At 38.2% G+C, this 18,662-nt stretch overlaps 1 protein-coding gene across 2 annotated transcripts; it reads right to left on the bottom strand.

Moving 5' to 3' along the window:
* Positions 1–4,454: 4,454 nt before the first annotated feature.
* LOC149839663 (CDP-diacylglycerol--glycerol-3-phosphate 3-phosphatidyltransferase 2-like) lies at positions 4,455–17,572 on the bottom strand. Of its 2 annotated transcripts, none has more exons than XM_090004192.1 (7): positions 17,180–17,572; positions 13,326–13,423; positions 13,166–13,216; positions 12,932–13,045; positions 5,886–5,942; positions 5,711–5,796; positions 4,455–5,098 (listed from the first exon to the last, which is right to left on the bottom strand). In XM_090004192.1, the coding sequence occupies exons 1-7, from the start codon at positions 17,556–17,558 to the stop codon at positions 4,978–4,980; spliced, it is 906 nt and encodes a 301-aa protein (XP_089860318.1). In that variant the 5' UTR covers positions 17,559–17,572; the 3' UTR covers positions 4,455–4,977. The 2 variants fall into 2 exon arrangements, with proteins under 2 accessions (XP_089860318.1, XP_089860319.1); XM_090004193.1 differs by having other exon boundaries at positions 4,455–5,094.
* Between the last annotated feature and the right edge of the window lie 1,090 nt (positions 17,573–18,662).

The following is an 18,662-nucleotide window of genomic DNA, read 5'->3' as shown; positions in this document are numbered from 1 at the left end:
GGGCTGAGGCCCCTGCCATTCACTATTTTGCTAGGCAGGGGCCGAGGCTCCTGCCATTCACTATTTTGTCAGGTAGGGGCCGAGGCCCCTGCCATTTGTTGTTCAGTTAGGAAGGGGCCAAAATCCTCGGTCGCCTAATCCTACCCTTGCCCCCATCGCACCATTAAATTAAAATTATCATATTTGAATACTCACACTTTTACAGACTTCACATCGAACCCCGCTCTGGCTCCGCGGTCTGAGCCTCGTGTCATCTACACTCGTAGACGCACGCAGTTGCACGACATCCCGAGGTAGGGGAAAGTCGCACGAGGATTTTGGATGAATGAAATAAATAAGACTTCTGAGATAGAATAGTTATTTTACATACCTGCTTATTTGAAGAAGTATTTAACTTATGATTGTCTGGTCAGTGTTTTCCTCATTCTGATTCTTTTGAAATTGCGTGCTTAATGTAAACTCTATGGGTAGGCTCATTCTAGAGAGAATCGAGTAGTTTAATTGGCATACCTGCTTACCTGTAGGATTACTTAACTTGTGATTGTCTGTTCTGCATGCTTATTGCATACTTAAAGTAAACTTTGAAAATAGACTCATTTCTAGAGAGAAACCCACCGCAATTGCTATTGTAACCGGACCTTAAGATAGGTACGGTATAAGTTTTACAAGAGGTAACGAAGTACTCTGAAGTGGGAAAACAACACCTTATAAATATTAATGAGATAATGTCGGCCTTCACAGGCCAATTGCTCAAAGAGCAGTGCATGTCATGTATGAACCAAAAGAATCATAAAACATTAATTGTTACCCTCTCATCATAGTCATACCTCTAGGAAGGTACGATTGTACTTTTTGGACAAGTACGTCCCATGTGTGTTACGATGGTTGGATGATGAGGTTGTAGCAACCTCGATGCGTGCATTTAGCACAATGCTGAGATCACATAAATGGTGACAACTCGCCTTCACAGACAATATGCTCGAGTGGGTCTAATAGACAAGAGCATGTAGGATGATGCAGCGGTTAAAAAACCTCCATCGTACCCATTCGACCTTCACGGTTCATCAAGAGAGAGGATGAATGATACAAAAACTCCGATGGACAGGTTGTTAACAACCACCCCACGGGCAAAAGACTCGGCTTCCCCAGTCATCGGAGTTAGGGGAATTGGGATTACCATAAATTATCCTAGGTGGTAACTCCCAGGTACTTCTGCAGAAGTTGGATGCATCCATGGGCCACGAATGCCTTTGGGGATTTATTCTCTTGGTCACTGACCGTCCCCTTAGGAGCGGACTCAGTCAGCCTTCCGAGTTAATGAAAACACTTGACATAATAAACCCCGGATCGGTATCGACTGTTTCTACATTTCGCGTCTGTGCGTACCCACAAAGCCAGTTAATATCAGAACTTAAAGAATATCTATTTGAATAGTTGTAGATGATTGAGACTTACACTACTTGAAATGCTTCAAACAATAGCTCTTTGCACATATTACACTTGTTAGAATAGATTATAATTGTATTGATTATTTTAATATAATAACTGCTTATCTCATGAATGTCCTGCTTTATTTTCATTCTACTTATTTATTCGTGCACCTACTGGTTTGTTATGAAACTGACCCATTTCATGGGCAGGTGAGGAGTAGGACTTCACAGGCGGCCGATGGCGTGGTGCAATATGGCTCAAGATTTCTCTTCTTTCTGCTGGCAGCTTGGCTCTGAGTCTTTTTGAGTTTTTCTTTAGATTATTAAATTTTGGGAAAACGCTTATTTTGTAATAAACTGCAGATTTTTAATCTATTGTCTTATTTCCTCAATTCCTTTAAGTTGTTGTTCATGTGAGTGATGGTTTTTCAGCTAACGTACCCAGGATTGTTGACTTGTGCTCCTTTCTAAATGTCTTCCGCTGTCGTTTTTAAAAGTAAAAACTTTAAGTCTTTGAAAGGTTTTTCGATAATGTTTTCGAAATCACAAGTCAAAATTTTGGGGCGTTACACCACGAATATGCGAGGTTATTCCAAATAGAATCTAATAGGACAAGCTTTCTCTGTACCTAATCTTTTATGATATACCCAAAATAAGATTCTTGGTAATGTGAGCAAATTTACGGTATCTTTGATCCACCACTGATATACCCGATTTGAGGGCTTCTAGTACTAGTGGGAGGATCCGTAGATCCAAAATATAAGACAAGTTGGATGGTTTTGAAAATCCAGACGGTAAAACAATGACACTACAATCAGAGTCCTAAGACAAAGGATAAATAAGAAAGAACAACCATGAAGCAAACAATGTCCCAAGTAAGATGATTTTCCTAACTCGTTGAATATTTTTCTAAGAAATTCTTGGTGTCATGCAAATCTCCAACGAGTTATTTTTTTTTCTAAGTTATTTTCTTAAGTCTAGAACAACAAAGCAAACACACAATCTACCTATTGTCTCTACCTAGGAAACAAGAAGGAAACACGTGAGAAAACATTATGGTTTTGTATCCAAAACAATTTTCATGCGAGAAAACACGATGGATCAGATCTTTGGATCTAGATATGGACCTTATTCAAAAGGTATATCTGAGTCCAAATGACATACACAACACAGAAAAGCATGATGCAGACACGGATTAGTGGGGTCGTGGCTCCGAAACCCAAAGAAAATCAAATTCAATTCGATAAATGGGGTTTTTTCTTAAAATCCTTCTAAGTCAAGAAACAACTACTGATTTTCGACTCTAAAGATGACAGAATTTTGAAAAACTCTCAACAAAGAGAAGAGAGCAAATAAAATGATATTTTCAATGACATATGGCATGCTAGAAACCGATAAATGGATGACAAGATATGGCCCCTTAAATGTTCCTAAAACAAGTGTTAAACATGTGTTGTTGCCCCTGTTCTGACTGATTCTACCTATTTCTAGCCACCTACACCAGAAATACAAAAAAAAAACAAAAGCGACAAAGAAAGAAAAGCTTGTTGTCTTTTCAACACCACCAGAATCACATCGATCCAATGAGCAGTTGGAAAGATAAACCTCCGAAAATGCAAACTAGTAGACTATTTCACCACATGAGGAAAATATTGTAACCCGATTTTGAATAAAAAAACAAAAGCATTAGAGGGATTTTCGGCTCCAAATCAAAACTAAACAGACTTAAATCTAAATCTCAGCTTTCCAACGAGCCTAAAAACAAGAGTCTTAGTTCCTGGATCGCTAAGATACAAAAAAGAAACATGTAATTTCAAAAATGATTGTTTCTTATTGTTCACGCTTGTTTTCAGAGGATGCAGTGACAGAATCGAAAGACGAGCTAAACATGTAAAATGTAACCATGTTGGTCTGCTTTCCAACGAGCTTAAAAATATCCAAAACCAAATTACAAACAAAGAGAAATGACTCTGTCAATCCGACAGTGTCTAACAAAACATAATGCAAAAAAATGAAATTATGGAATCGAAGTGGATCCAATATCCAAAAATCACAAAAATAACAAAACTACTAACCTCGTAACTCCGATTTTTCAAAAACTCAGATCTTGGAGTTAAATGAACGGTTCAACCGTGATCGCCATTTTATGGATCCCTCCCGGAGCATCCATTTCAATCCAAATTTGTTTTATTTGAAAGGTAAAACATTTTATAATATTTTCTCTTTTTGGCAAGTCAGTTTGGTCTTATTTTGGACTTGAAACGACCTGTTTGAAAAATTCAATCCAAGATCCAATTTACCCAAGATCCAAATGGATCAAAATTGAAGCATCTAAAGGGGCACCCATTAGTAAATACATGTTTTTTTATAAAAGAGAAAAAAACAAAGAATATGGCATGCCATAAATCGCCAGACCGAAGTAGAGCATAAGTTCACCCTAGTCTAAAACTTAGACTTAGGAATTTCCATTGCCAATAAAATGGAGAAGTGTCAAAGTCTAGTGTTAACCATGGACCAATGCTCCGTTGCAGCGTGTAATTGAATTCAAGTTCTTTTTTTTTTGAAAGGCAAGATGGGGTTACGCAGACCCCCCACCAGTTATTATTCAATCGTACCACTGGGGTTTGAACCAGCAACGTCCCCACCACAAGGAGATGTGCACGGATAGCTCCTTCCATGCATTTTCTTCCAGTGGTTTGGGCGTGGTGGTGATGTAATCTCACTTTGCGTGGATGTTTTCAAGATATCATAAAGCCACTAAAATACCTCTGTTTTTTTCCTTTTCCTCTTATTTCCAGAAATAGCCCCATTTGGACAGCTAATATAATAGTATTAGAAAGGCTAGAAGTTAAAATGATTTAAGTAGCTGTCATCTGTAAAACCTTAGTATTAGAAAGGCATGATACAATATAAACCAGACGCATCATTTACCAGACTACATTCAATGCTTATTTTCTGCACGTGGCACCAGAGACAAAAAAAGCTGAGATTTGCATCCTTTTTTTCTGATAACATTTACAAAGGTGCAATAATACAAAATTCATTAAAATAAAGTATGGAAATTTTGAATAATTAGAGCCAAGAATGATACTCTCAGAAGCACATTTGAAGATGCAAAATAAAAGGCATTTACAGTCAAGGACGCAATGCAATGGTCACAGAAGAGCTCCAAATCTCTAAGCTTCATCAGTTAAAAAAAAAATAAGCCACTATTCATTGAGATTCTCTGTTCAAAAATTTCACAAAAGCATTGCTCTTCTCTACGTCAAATGCAGATTTCAATAGACTGGTATACAGACTTCGGACTAAGGCATTTACACCAAAAGTTATATAAATTTGGCTACTGTTGTGAAGCTCATCAGCTGTAGAAGCACTGCCATAAATCATAAATCAACAAACCAGGGAAGGATGAAAAAATAGGACTTTCCTAGAAATAAACAATCAACTCATCTCATTTCCCAAAATCATCTGGTGCAACCAAAATAATTATTGTGTAGTTGGCTTGAGAGCAAATTTGGTTGTGTAGTTGGCTTGGAAGCAAATTCAATTACTTTAGAAGTATTCTCCAGATACCCCTCATATACATGACCAGAGACAAAAGGGTGAGCCCAGCCGAGACATACAACAGAACAACTCCAGAAGTAGCTAAAATGCTTGGACCAGCCTGACTGCATGGAATACAGCACAAAATTGAAATAATCAAGGGCTTTCCAGAATGCAAACACTAATATAGTAATATACGTTCAATTAGACCTAAGGAAACTCAACTCAGGTTTCACGTCTACTTGACACCAACTCAACTGGAAGCAGATCAGGTCATGCTGAACATGAGCGTTTTTGCTCATGCCGACATCGTGGCCATCCGATTTGCATTTTAAAAAGATCAAAAGTCAACAAAACCACGTTGCATTCATCCAAAATGCAAACAGACGGCCTCGATGTCAGCATGAGAAAAAACACTCATGTTCAGCATGACCTGATCTGCTTCCAACTCAACTGATTCAAAATGAACATATGATAAAATGACACCAAGTGCCCAAACCAGTCAGGGTTCCCATGCCCCTATTAAACTTGATTTGGACAGATTGAGATCCAAAGGCCATAAATTCCCTGGGTTGCCTGTGACACAACCTAGAAGGGTTGAATGGCCCAAATTCTTAGATATCAAGTTTCTAGACGCTGGTGAAAACCTTGACTGAAGAAAGGCAACTAAAAAGGTAGGCCACAAGAAAGTCAAATTAAAAAACATGTACTAGAAATGTAGGAAGCTAATGTACAACCTGCTATCTCTGGCAGCTAAGAGGATCGCAAGTGCAGTCATCTGTGTTGCTGTCTTCCATTTCCCCAAATTGCTCACAGCAACAGCCTGGCATTAGGTCTCTTTTTAGTGACTGAAGCATATGAAGGAAAAAATTGTCAAGAATAATCTATCGAGGTGCAATGTACAGAAGGAACCTCAAGAATGCTTGTATCTTGGGAAGCAGCCCATTCCCTTACTGCTGACATGGTTATCTGCACAATTAATGAAGTCAAATTACAAACTCAAAGGATACAAACTGTGAGAAGGGCCAGCAAGCGGCATTAAGAATGAAAGTGAGATCAAATAAATATCAGTAATGAACCAAAAATCTCTTAAAGGACAAAAAATGTAACCTTAAATAAATACTAATGGTAAAGTTGAATGTCAAACTAAACTGAATACTGGCGATGTCGTGGTGGCTGTCAGAAAAGAAAAGGGCAATTAAACTTTGGATGGGATTTATATCACATGCACGGAAAATAATTGTTTTTGTGTTGACCAAAAATCAATTTGGATCTTTCTATGAAGGGATCAGCATTTCCCCACATCACTAGCTCACGCTTCCCATTCACCTACTCCCCTGTTCCTTATTTCATGTATTAGCACTGCTATGCCACTTGCTTAAGGATGCCACTTTGCCACTCCATCTCCATGAATGTTATATAGAAGTTTCCTTTTTTAACTATCCAAAAATAAAAATAATAATGATAAAAAACAAATATCTTCATTGCATTGAGGCAGATCACAAGAACTACTGGTTGATTGTATCATACTATATGCATAAAATACACTTCTTAGGAATAGAAGATGATAGATTTCTGTCATGAAGAAGAAAATACAAGATGAATTTACAGGCAGTACAAAAGATTTTCTAAGCAAGAATGCAAAATGACACTACCCTATGTTAACCTTTATACCAAGGGCACTTTTAACCATTTTCATTGCTCATCTACTTGAGGTTCTAATAAAGTATGAGAAGATAATTTAGTTGACTGTATTATAAAATCCACTATGCTCTCAACCAATGTTGTATCACATTGTATCGTGATATGTATCGTTACTATGGGTAAAAGTGACACGATACACACTTGTATCGCGATACGAGTGTGTATTGTATGTATCATACAATAAAGCCATGTATCGTATCGTACAATACACCTTTGATGGACTTAAGGGCCGAAACTTATTTTTTATTTTTTGGGTTTTAAAGACCTTTTGAGGGCCGACTTCCTCATTTGTGTATAGGTCACTAGAGGGATATTCACGCACCCTAGGACTCGTGAGAGCGATTTGGGGGCCGATCCTTGCGCAAGGAAGAGGGCTTTTGAGGTTTGCTCAAATAAGAGTGTATTTTCATTATTTTTCTACTCAAGAAAATGGGTTAAGGTAAAAAATCTCTATTATGAGTAAAATTACAAAACTATCCTGTAAAAAAACTTTGCGAAAATTAAAGAGTTATAGCAAGATAGAAATCAGGCTTCACACTCCTCCAATAAAGATGGCATCTGATGATCCAGCATGACAATAGGACACTCAAGTAATGAGTGAAAACCGATTGAAAATCGAGTGCAACTATTGCCATAATAGTTTTGTTCATGTAATATGAAATTATGAGTCTTGTGGTATGTTCTTAATTGCAAGATATTTAATATTTTGCATTGTTCATGTGAGATAGTTGATGTTCGATGATATCTTATGCAGCTCATAGAGACATAAATGCTTCATATGTGATTTTATGGTTGTATTTTGTGCAATTCATCATTGTTTCATGTGTTATGATTTTTTTTGCTATTTTTCATGATTTTTTTTGGAAAGCAAATTATTAAAAATTATGATTTTTTAGGAATACAATCCGATACGTATCTTATTTTGGGCCCGACCGATACGGGTAACGATAGGATACTTACAATCTTGCTCTCAACATAAAGACCAAGTAACTGACCCTTAACACTTTGACCTGGTCATCTCAGGTAATCTGCTTGATGCTCTTTTATCTTCTTTCTCTTATTACTTTTAATCTTTGTCCATCTTTCATTTCTCTTTCCAGATTTTATTCTGACACCCTCATTGTGCATAATAATGGTATGTGTGAAATGTATTTACTCTCTTTTCCTCTTTTCCATCTAATCCAATTAGAAAAACTTATTTAATTAGATAATACCAAAGCACTAGATGAGCCCTCAAGATCATGACTAATCTGTTTCTCTTCCTCTTGTTCCCTCAGGAAATTTGTTTCTTGTTTCTAGTGTTTTTTCCACCTATAATATTTTAAATTCTTCCCTTCTTTCAGCCCCCATTTTGGATGTCCATGACTTTGCTAATAAATGTTTTATAACCACTTCTTTCTGTGCTAATCTGAATACATATGATGATATTTTGTCTCCTTTCTCCCTCCTCTTTCTGCTTTTCTTTTATGGAATCGGCCTTCCAACCCTAAAAAATCCCATATGTAGATTGATTTTTTTTAGATAGCACAACACTCAATCATCCTAGTCTTCCACCTCTATTATCTCTTCTCAGAACTTTCATTGTTTTATTACCATTGCACTCTGTTTTTTGCTAGTATTCAGAGTGCACAAGTTCAAGATTTGTAATTCAAATAGGGTAATTGCCTCATTGGCCACTTTTAGGCTCTGTTTGGGAGCCAGAGATGGGAGGGGAGACGGTATTTAATGAGTGTAATTAATACCATTACCACCTTTCCCCACAGATGCTTGGGAACCCTGTTTTGGGAGATAAGAACGGTGTTGAGAGTGGAGATGGGCCATTTTCAACTACATCTTCACAAGGATGTAGTTGAGAACTCCAGCCTCATATCCCATTTTCTTCTCCACTCCCATCACCCTCTCATCTCATCTCCAACATCGGCTCCCAAACAGGGAGAGAAGTGGTGGCAATAGAGAAGGATCTTGGATTAGATAGAAAGGTAAGTGAGGAAAAAAATATGAAAAGAAGGATGCAAGAGAAAGTGGCATTAACTATTTCAGCAATACAAAAGTAAAGATCACAGTAACATTCTCTTTGCACTCAATAGCATAGAGTGTTACAGTGGAACAAAGTCCGACCACCCCCTGTTGGACTTTGTTTCCACTGTAAATGGGGGTGGATCATGGAAACCTTTGGGCAAGAGGGGAGCTTCCCGTGCAGAAGCTCCTTTCATTGTCTGTGTGTGCTGCACTTTTCTTGTGTGGGTCGCACAGAAAAAGCCCCCCTTTACCACAGAAAGGGATTTCTTCTTTAACATGCAAACACCCCCTTAGGCTATAGTACCATGCAGTGTTGTGAAAAGCGTTGAGGCGTAGCAAGGCGCTCCACCAAAATCTGAGGTGAGGCGTAAGCCTCAATTTCTTTTTTAAAACTATAAAAAATATCTAAAATTATAAATAAATAAAAAATTATCACTTCTAAAAGCTTAAAACTTTTAGAAGTTGAAAACATTTCTAAAATACCCTGATATTTATCACTATATTTACAAAACTTTTCCTTGCTTATGCTTTCTATATCTTAAATACAAGTATTCTTAGTTTCTATTTTTATTTTTAAGAGATTTTCCGTGTTCTCTTTACATTATTGAAAAGAAAATTACTGAAACCTACTTATTTTACTATTATTGTTATACTGTATTTTTTAGTACAGAGATTTTTGCCAAGATTTATCTAAAAGCTTATAATATCCCAAGAACAAAGATTTTACCTACAACCAAGACATGACTATGACTGAAAGTTACACCCCCCCCCCAAAAAAAAAAAGAGGTTTAAACTGTGATAATGGTTTCAGAAAAACTAAACGAACAAATAGTCAGTCATACAACACAATAATATTCATCAATCATTAAATCCATACTACATAAATTGTAATAATCTGCAAAGTAAATATTCAATAGTGCATACTAATTTGTATTTCATCAATCAACTGACTCATTTTTACTGCTTAAGCAGCATGAAAGCAGACAAATGACAAGTTCTCATTTGGCATTGCCAACAGAAAAAGTTCAAAATTTGGAGGAATAGAAAGGCAAAAGAATGAGTTATAAGGGTAGCTTGAAACTTACGTGCACAAGCACACACAATACAGTTCACATAATCTGACTTTCTTGAATGGAACAGGCTATGACCAGTCTAATACATATTTTTCTTGTGATATTGACTAAATTGCAAGTGTGCAACGTTAGAAACTTTAAGCTTTTGTTGCATCATTTCATATTTAAGGAAAAGCAGGGTAAATTTACAGAGCACCAAATTCAGAACAAAATTGCAAAGCACAATCATCAACATGTGTGTGAAAAAAAAATGAGAGAAGTGCACATGTTTTTGTTTTCACACGCAGACTCTAAACATTGAAAATTGTAAAAAAAACTTCTCTCCAAAGTTTCTGAAATCATCAACTTACGCTAAGACTGCGTGAGAGAAGACTGCGTGTGAAAAAAAAGAGAGATGAGAGAGAGACAATACCAGTTTTCGGTGAGAAACGAGAGAGAGAGGTTGAGCGAGAGACGAGACGAGAGAGAGAGGTTGAGCGAGAGACGAGAGACGAGAGAGAGAGAGGCTGAGTGAGAGACAAAATAAAAGGGTTTAAGCCCTAAATTTTGGTCAAATAAGGGTTTTGACCCTTATTTGACCAAAAGCAATGAGGCATATGTGCCTCATCTTGAGGCGCGCCTCGCCTTGAGGCGTGCGCCTCAAGCCTCGAGGCATTTAAGGCCTATGATGATGATGCGCCTCATCTTGAGGCGCGCACGCCTCGGGGCTTTTATGCCTTATCCTTGCGCCTCAAGGCATAAAGCCCCTCGCCTTGAGGCGAGGCGCGCTTTTTGCGCCTTGAAGCACGTTTTTAATAACACTGGTACCATGTAAACCTGGTATACCAGCTTAGATTCTATAAGAGGAATATAAAAGAGGAAGGATGAACATCCACTTGGCCTCTAACATTTCACTGGTGAAAGGCTGAATCCTTTAATCTTTCATTAGTATAGTAATGCTCTAATTAGGGCTAATAACAAGCAAGCAATAAAGAAAGGGAAATTGCAAAAATATGCCACTATTAATGGAATCCCAAAAATAAAGAATAAAATGTAAATATTATCATGATGCCAATACACGAGTAAAATATAAATCTTCCAGAAATATCCCTACACCATGCCATCTGATATCCTCGACAATAAACAGGTCATGCAGGTGCAGACATGGATTAGTAGGGATTGAGTGAGCACTGAGTAGCAAAAAAACTACTGAAAAGCCAATGTTTTGAAGTAAACTAGAAGATGTTATGTAAATAGCTATAGTTAAAGAGTCTACATAGAGAATACAGACCAAAATGGTCAAACTTCAAGATAAACCATCACGGTTCCATTTTGAATAGGTAAAAACCCACATAAGAAACAATGCAACATGCAAGAAAGACCAAACATAAAAAAAGGCAATATAATCCACACTACAGAAATGGAACAGAAACAAAACAGTATAATCAAATGATAAATTGCATAATACATCATAGAATACATATGAAACGGTTAAACGAATCTAATAGCACAAAACTATCAAACTCTGAAAACTTACTAAAGTTATGGCGAAAATAGAATTGCTAGTTCTAAAAGAAAATCCAGTGTCCGTCACAAAAAAAATGGTGAATATCACTAAAAAAAATCTTAAGAAAACTCAAGGCAGCCAGGAAGCAAAACTAAAATGGAAAATGTCTTGGGAAACAAGAAACGAGAAATGAGGTTTTTATAGGCTCATGTAAAACAGTAATGGGAAACAAGAAAATGAATCGGTAAAGGCGAATGTAGGGAAATGTTTGACAAATGTATGACAAGCACAAGCACCTGTTATCTTTGATTTCAATGGATCAAAAAGTTAAAATAATTATTACATAATACATTAAGTCTTTTTTAACTTGTTTAAACTTTAAAGGCTCTTCCAAATTAATATACCATTATAGAAACAGATTCACACATATATAGCAAAATTGCAAATATGATATATGCTATGTAACACGGACTCTTCTAACAGGGCACCGCACCCGCGTCGCACCAGCACCCAGGCGGGTGCGACACTTGGACACAGCTTCCTTTGTGTTAGGTGAAGTTAACCACATTGAGGTCCATTTCTATCCAAAAAGTAGATTCAGTTAACCCTAATCAAGTCCATTTTTGTCTAATATTATATATATATATATATATATATATATATATACATAAATGTACACACACACACGTAGTGTTAACTTAAAACTGTTAAAAACTATATATATATATATATATATATATATATATATATATATATATATATCCTCCCCGCACCCGCATCCGCTCCTGCACCTATGTGACATAAGATATATGCAATTGCAAGAACATAAGTTTACATATTTTTCTTGTTTATGAATATCATGATGATGAGTAAAAATTAATAAATGATTTTTTTTATAAAATATGTGAATACACAGACACAACTATATAAAGTAAAAGTTATGTGGTTACATTAAATTATGAAATTACTCCCTCAATGTAGCATATTAATCCTTTTTAACACTTACAAAATGTAAAAAACTGCTAGGATCTTAAAAAACGAAAGATTTTAAATGACACATGTTTGTTTCCCATATAAGGGAAATGTGTCTCCTTAATTCTACATGGTGTTCCCAACATGTTTCACAAACGTTGAGTCTCATCAACTCATGTTTTCAGAAATGATTTTCCAAGATGTGATTTCACATGTAGATAGCATTTTTTATAATCCTGAGAAATCTAAGATTTTCTGAACCAGTTGTTTTGGGAGACAAGCAAGTCATCCAGGGACCCTGCAACTACCTAGTTAGACTGTCAATCACCTAGTTTATGTGAAACTAGTCAAGAAAATTTAGGTGAACTAGTCACTAGAGGTGTCCTATTTGACTAGATGCAGACTAGTGAATACTTATTTTGCTTTTAACATCAGGCAATGGATATGAATGCAATATTCTATATAATGCTTTCTACATTACACTGCACTACAACAAAATTTATACAGTAAACTAGGTAGAATCATGTCATCAAGAACCATAAAGTAAAAACACATACACACCTCCCAACCATAAAGTGAAGAACAAAAACCAAACAAATACTCCCATTATATTAAACATTTGTAACAAGACATAAAAAGATGCACTACCTTTCCCTATCAAGTATTCAGTAATTCATGTGCAATGCGTATAAATAGGAAATCACCTCTCTGCCAATTATAATGATTGAAGGTACTGTAAGCAGCCATGGCACATGTCCAAGTATACCAACTTCCAAAGGTCTGGAGCACAACATCACCAATGTTGCAGCAACCATAAGCTGCAGTCAGTGGTCACAAATATGTTTTAACAGTGAGCTTTCAAAGCATTTTCATAAATAATAAATAATTTTAAATTGAACTGCCATTAGAAAAAAAATATGGTAAAAGAATAGAGAAACCTTATCAGCAACAGGATCTAAAAATGCACCAAAAGCAGTGCCCAGTTTCATCTGACACATACAAAAATCCTTAATCATTGATTTCCCATAGGAAATAAAAGATATCAGAACATAATTGGCAAATTAGTCCAACAAAATAAATGCCTAACAGACAGCATACTTTTCTGGCAAGATAACCATCAAGCCAATCTGTGGCTGCTGCAGCAAGAAAGATACCAGTTGTTGCCGTGGTTGCCCACCAACCATCAAGATAAAACGCTAATGAGAATAATTAACACGTCAGTTGCAACAACTCTACAAAATAGTAACAATCATCATAAACAAAATAATCAAGAAAGAGGAAGCGTGTAACAAACGATCCAATTGCTAGCCATTCAGCACACACTTCATCATGTTCTATTAATCCTTAAGTCACAAGCAAGGAAAGTCATGATATTTTGGTTTAAAGCTACTTTTATATTGTATGAGAACCCTAGGTCACTGCCACTCATGCATTGACTATTCAAGAAGATAAAGCATGGTCAAATTTTGAAAATAAACATTTCCATTCCATCTTAATAATTTATGCTATGTTCACTTTCCAATATAGATCTTTGTAGAATTGGGCATCTGCTACAATAGGTGCAGATCTATAGGTGCATCAATCTTGTTTGTCAAGAAGAAAGATGAGTTCATGCGTCTCTGCATAGACTACCACCACATGTTGAACCAGGTTACCGTGAAGAACAAGTAACCTTTGCCCAGGATTGATGATTTGTTCGACCAGTTGCGTACGACAAAGGTGTTCTTCAAAATCGATCTTCGTTCTGGGTACCATCAATTACAAATCAGGGCAGAGGATATCCCAAAGACTGCATTCAGGTCCAGATACAGACACTACGAGTTCTTGGTGATATTTTTTGGACTCACCAATGCCCCTATAGCGTACATGGACTTGATGAATCGGGTCGTCAAGTTGTGCCTAGATCAATTTCTTATCGTGTTCATTGAAGACATCCAGATATATTCTAAGAGCGTAAAGGAGCATCGAGTGCATTTGCGAATTTGACGCGACACGGGTGCGCGTGCGGCACCCGATGCGGTCAACCTGACCCTGGGTGTGTTGACCGCACCTAGCCGCACCCCCGCACCCATGTGACATAGATCACAAGAACTGTAATTCAGGGATACTACACATGCTAGGTGGGTTTTTATCCAGTTGACACTCAGTTTGCTTTACATAGTTAAAGTGCACATTGATTGAGCATATTGCCATGTTGTTCTTGGTTGTAGGCAATGCAGTCTGAATATGAGAAGGATCCATACAACACCAAGAAAGTCAAGTGACCATTCTGTCAAGATTTAGGTTGTCTGTAGATGATTCTGACCATGGTCACTAGAGCTGTTGTAGAGTCCCATCCTGTCGGGTAATGGTGGTATGTTGCAAACATGTGGCAATTTGCATGTGTGAGTAAGGATGGCAGTGGACCGGGGGAAAGCGGGGCCCCACCTCGTTTGGACCGGGGATGAAGGGTATGAAACAGGGATGGAGGCGGGGACGAAGGTTAAAATCCATGGACTTACACTTTTCCCCGCCCCGCCCCATCCCATCCCCATCCCTTCTAAAGGATGGAAATAGACTACGGGGAAACGGGGCCCTGCCCTGCCTCATCCCCATTTGAACCGGGGATGGAGGACATGAAATGGGGATGAAGGCGGGGGTGGAGGTTAAAATCCATCCCCGTGCGGGGATGGAGGTTCTAATCTTGAGACGGGGCGGGGGTGGAGACCCTGTCCCCCGCCCCGGTCCATTGCCATCCTTATGTGTGAGTGCATCTGCAGCTATGTCACACAGACACTTCATCTTACAATAACATCCCGTATCAACACGACACGACACTTGGACACTTCACGGACACAACACCAGACTTCATGGACATAGTCAAACTAGTTTCTCACACAACCAACATTATGTCATTAACTTTATCTATTTTCTTTTATGACCTTATTTACTTATTTTGTATTCACTTGAGTTCTTTTTCTTTTAAAATTTGTCATCAATCACATTGCATGTCAATTTCAACTTGGTTTCATTATTTGGTAGTGATTTAGATTTTTTATTTTATACACTCACACATACATATGTCTATGTGTGTACAGCTGCATCCCCATGTCCTAATTTTTTAAAATTATCATATTGTACCAAGTGTATCTGCATCGTGCCCTGCTCCTGCATCCATATCCATGTGACGTAGATCTGCAGTGAGTTGTTAACACCCACAACTTTTAGTGGTTGTTAACAAGTTTGAAAATTTTATTTACCATTAAACAGAATGCCATGATGGTCATATGTTTTGCCACTGCTAGCAGGTAACTAACCAATTTTATAAAAAATGCATAACACATTAAATAGTTATTTTTATAAATTGAGCATAGAAATTCTCTTGCAGGTGAACACTAGTTTAAGAGTAATACCACCACAGTATTTCAAAATTGGATAGCAGAAGGATTTTCTGAATTTGTTAGCATCCACTAGAACCAGCATTGTATGAGCGAGCAGGTGAGTGAGCAAAAGAGCATGCAGAGAGAGAGAGAGAGAGAGAGAGAGAGAGCATGGGTTGCCAGAAAGGTAGGAATGTGCTAGAGACTCACGGTTTGATGTTCAAGTTGTAATTCACATGTGTGTGGACCATTCAGAACCGTTAAAGCTTAGCTCTGAAACTATGACTTGCCAAAAGTTCCTAACATAAGAATCATATGTCCAGCCAACCTATACATAAGCAAGCTTGGTGCATATTTTAATGGAACTAGCCAATGTTGCTCTTATCAAGGAAAAGAATTTTGCCCCCGTAAGACAAGATGTGAATTTTTCCCTTCTAAAGCACGATGAGTTGTATTTTCATCTGCACACTGATGTCGTTGTCATTTGCTTATTTGTGTAGGTTAGCGACCGAAAACCCAGCACATCCTAGATTATCTGGTCCTCCATAGTTCAAGTGATACTTCCCGCAAAACAAAATATCAAGATGCCTGATAATCTGAGACCCAAGACTCAATCGACCCACTGCCTGGTTTCTATGTCTAATATTGGGAATGTCAATAGCCAAAGGTTTGTCATGGAAATAAAGATCAGATAGTGGACCTTTTTGTAGCATTAAGTGTACCATTTCAAATGTGGATAATGTAAGTTATCTAAGATGGCCAGTGCCCATCATATTGTCATAGTTTTAACAAAACGATATTTCAAAAATCAGCCACTATATTTCTTGCAATCAGCAAACACATGCTGATCTTCTCAATCTATTCACCTAGATTGGATGCCAAAGACAATATTGGTCCAGGGCATCCATCATTTGCAGTCTTCAGAAGTTCTAAGTAGAAGTATGCACTTCCCTGAATTGAAATTGATGACGCTATTGCATGAGTAAGCTCGGCGAATTTGGAATAAAGTTGTAGAATTGATACCAATGTTTGATAGATAGATAGATAAGAGAGATTTAGGCCAGAGACTTATGGTGATTATGTACCATTGCTCCCAGGTATTTCTCTTGAGCTTATAGGAAGCCCATTAGTTAAAATTTATTCATCAGCATTGAAATGCATCTGAAAGAACACTAATGGCATTGCCTATTCGGCTTTTATGGACAACAAGATAAAGGAAGGTACTTCCAAAACCAGAGATAACAATGAGATCTGCCCAGGAAAGAGGACGTCGTTGCAAGCGTTATCCGACACGCTCCCCTCCATTCTCCTACCCTCTGATCCCCACAATCCCAAAATCGAGGAGTAAAATCCATAAATCTCCAGAAATCAGATGGCATCCTCGACTCCGAAACAATCCAAACAACCAACCAAACCAAAACAAATTCAAACGATAACAGAACCGTCACAAAGTTCTCACCAACCATATCGAACAAACAAGCATAAAAGAAACATCAAACCCTGGAAATCACACTCCACCGAGCGATCCGTTTCAGCGAAAACACAACCAAATCCTTAACGAAAAACAAAGAGGAAGCGAGAAGAATCACGTACCGGCAACGAGGAGCGGCACCGCGGCGACGCGGCCGAGGGTCAGGATGGTGGGGAGGGTGAGCAGCCGAGAGCCGGGGCCGCCCCGCTGGTCCTCATCGTTCTTCTTGTCGCGGGCAGCCATGGCGGAGGCGAACCTAGGGCTAGCAAGGCGGGGCGGCGGGGGGCAATATCTGCCGCGGGGCGGGACGAAGGAAACAGGGGGCCGAAGGGCAGCGTTGCTCCTGAGGGCGGCGAGGGGCGACGAGCAACCGGCGCCGTTCCTGAGGGCAACGCTATTTATAGCGGCGGGCGCAGAGGAAGCGGAGAGGCCCCACGACCTCCCGCTATTTATCGAGAGTGAGAGCGCCTTGGCGACGCCCGCTGCCTTCATCAGCATCATTTCTCTCTCCTTCTTTCCCCACCTCCTTTTTTTTTCATGTTTTTATTTTTTCCGGTTTCCGACCATTTTTTTTTTCAGGGAGTAAAGTATATAATGTGTGGGTACGTAATTGACGCTTCGGGAGGAAAAAGCTACGCGGTGGAGGGAATAAAACGCCGAGGTGCTTGAATCTGCCCTACGGACACGGTGATGCGCACGTGCTACGCTAGTATTTTTCGTAATTTATTAATTTCTACGGTAAAAAAATTTATTTATTTTATATAATCTTTGGAATAAATACTACCTAATAAAATGTAAATAATTATTTTATACATTGGATATATGAGAATGTGTCCTCGTGTCTTGCTTTGCCAAACAATCACGAATATTCCTGTGGTAACTGTGTTAGTATTTGTATTCGTAGGCTAAGTAACAAGGAAGTTATTTAATTATGGTGACAAAATTCTGGGTTTCTCGGCCTTAGGGCATGTGGGTTGCGTGTCCTAGGGTCTTAACCCTTGTTGGCACAACGGGGAAGAGGTCTTGGTTCTTCATTGTGGCAAATGAAGTGGTACGGGGCAAAACAGGACAAATTGATAGGTTATTCAAGTAAGGTTTGATACGAATCTAATTTTAGAAGACATGGATCTAAACCCAATTATCCAAATGAATGAGCTAGTGCGGCCCACTCATGAGATGCCCCTCCTAAAATTGGACTTGAAGGCATTGTGAGACCCACCAAACCAAGTTGGTGTCCCAAACCACATATTTTTAGAGCTCAAGGAAGGTCATGCAAGGTGCTTTAGTGCCGTAAAGATGGAAGAAGGTAGACCAAAGAGTTTGTCTATTTTTTGAAGTGGAGGACTGTAGAAATAGACTGGTCCAAGAAGTATTTAACTAGAAATAGCTCAGTCCTTTTGACGTTTATCTAGATTTAGATTTGCTTTTAAGAAACATTTTGTAACTTGTGTAAGGCTTTATGAGCCCCTCTTAGGCTCGTATATAGGCCTTGTATCTTAGCTTGAAGGAAATGAAAAAGTGGAATTGATTTTTTTAAAACTTGTCTCTCTCTTCTCTCTCTATCTCACATCCCTTTCTCTCTAAGGACGTATCACTCTCTCTCTC

The sequence above is a fragment of the Nuphar pumila genome, chromosome 4, assembly GCF_984573655.1.
Source record: "Nuphar pumila chromosome 4, dmNupPumi1.hap1.1, whole genome shotgun sequence".
Taxonomy (NCBI): Eukaryota; Viridiplantae; Streptophyta; class Magnoliopsida; order Nymphaeales; family Nymphaeaceae; genus Nuphar; species Nuphar pumila.
This window is presented reverse-complemented; position numbering and strand designations above follow the sequence as displayed.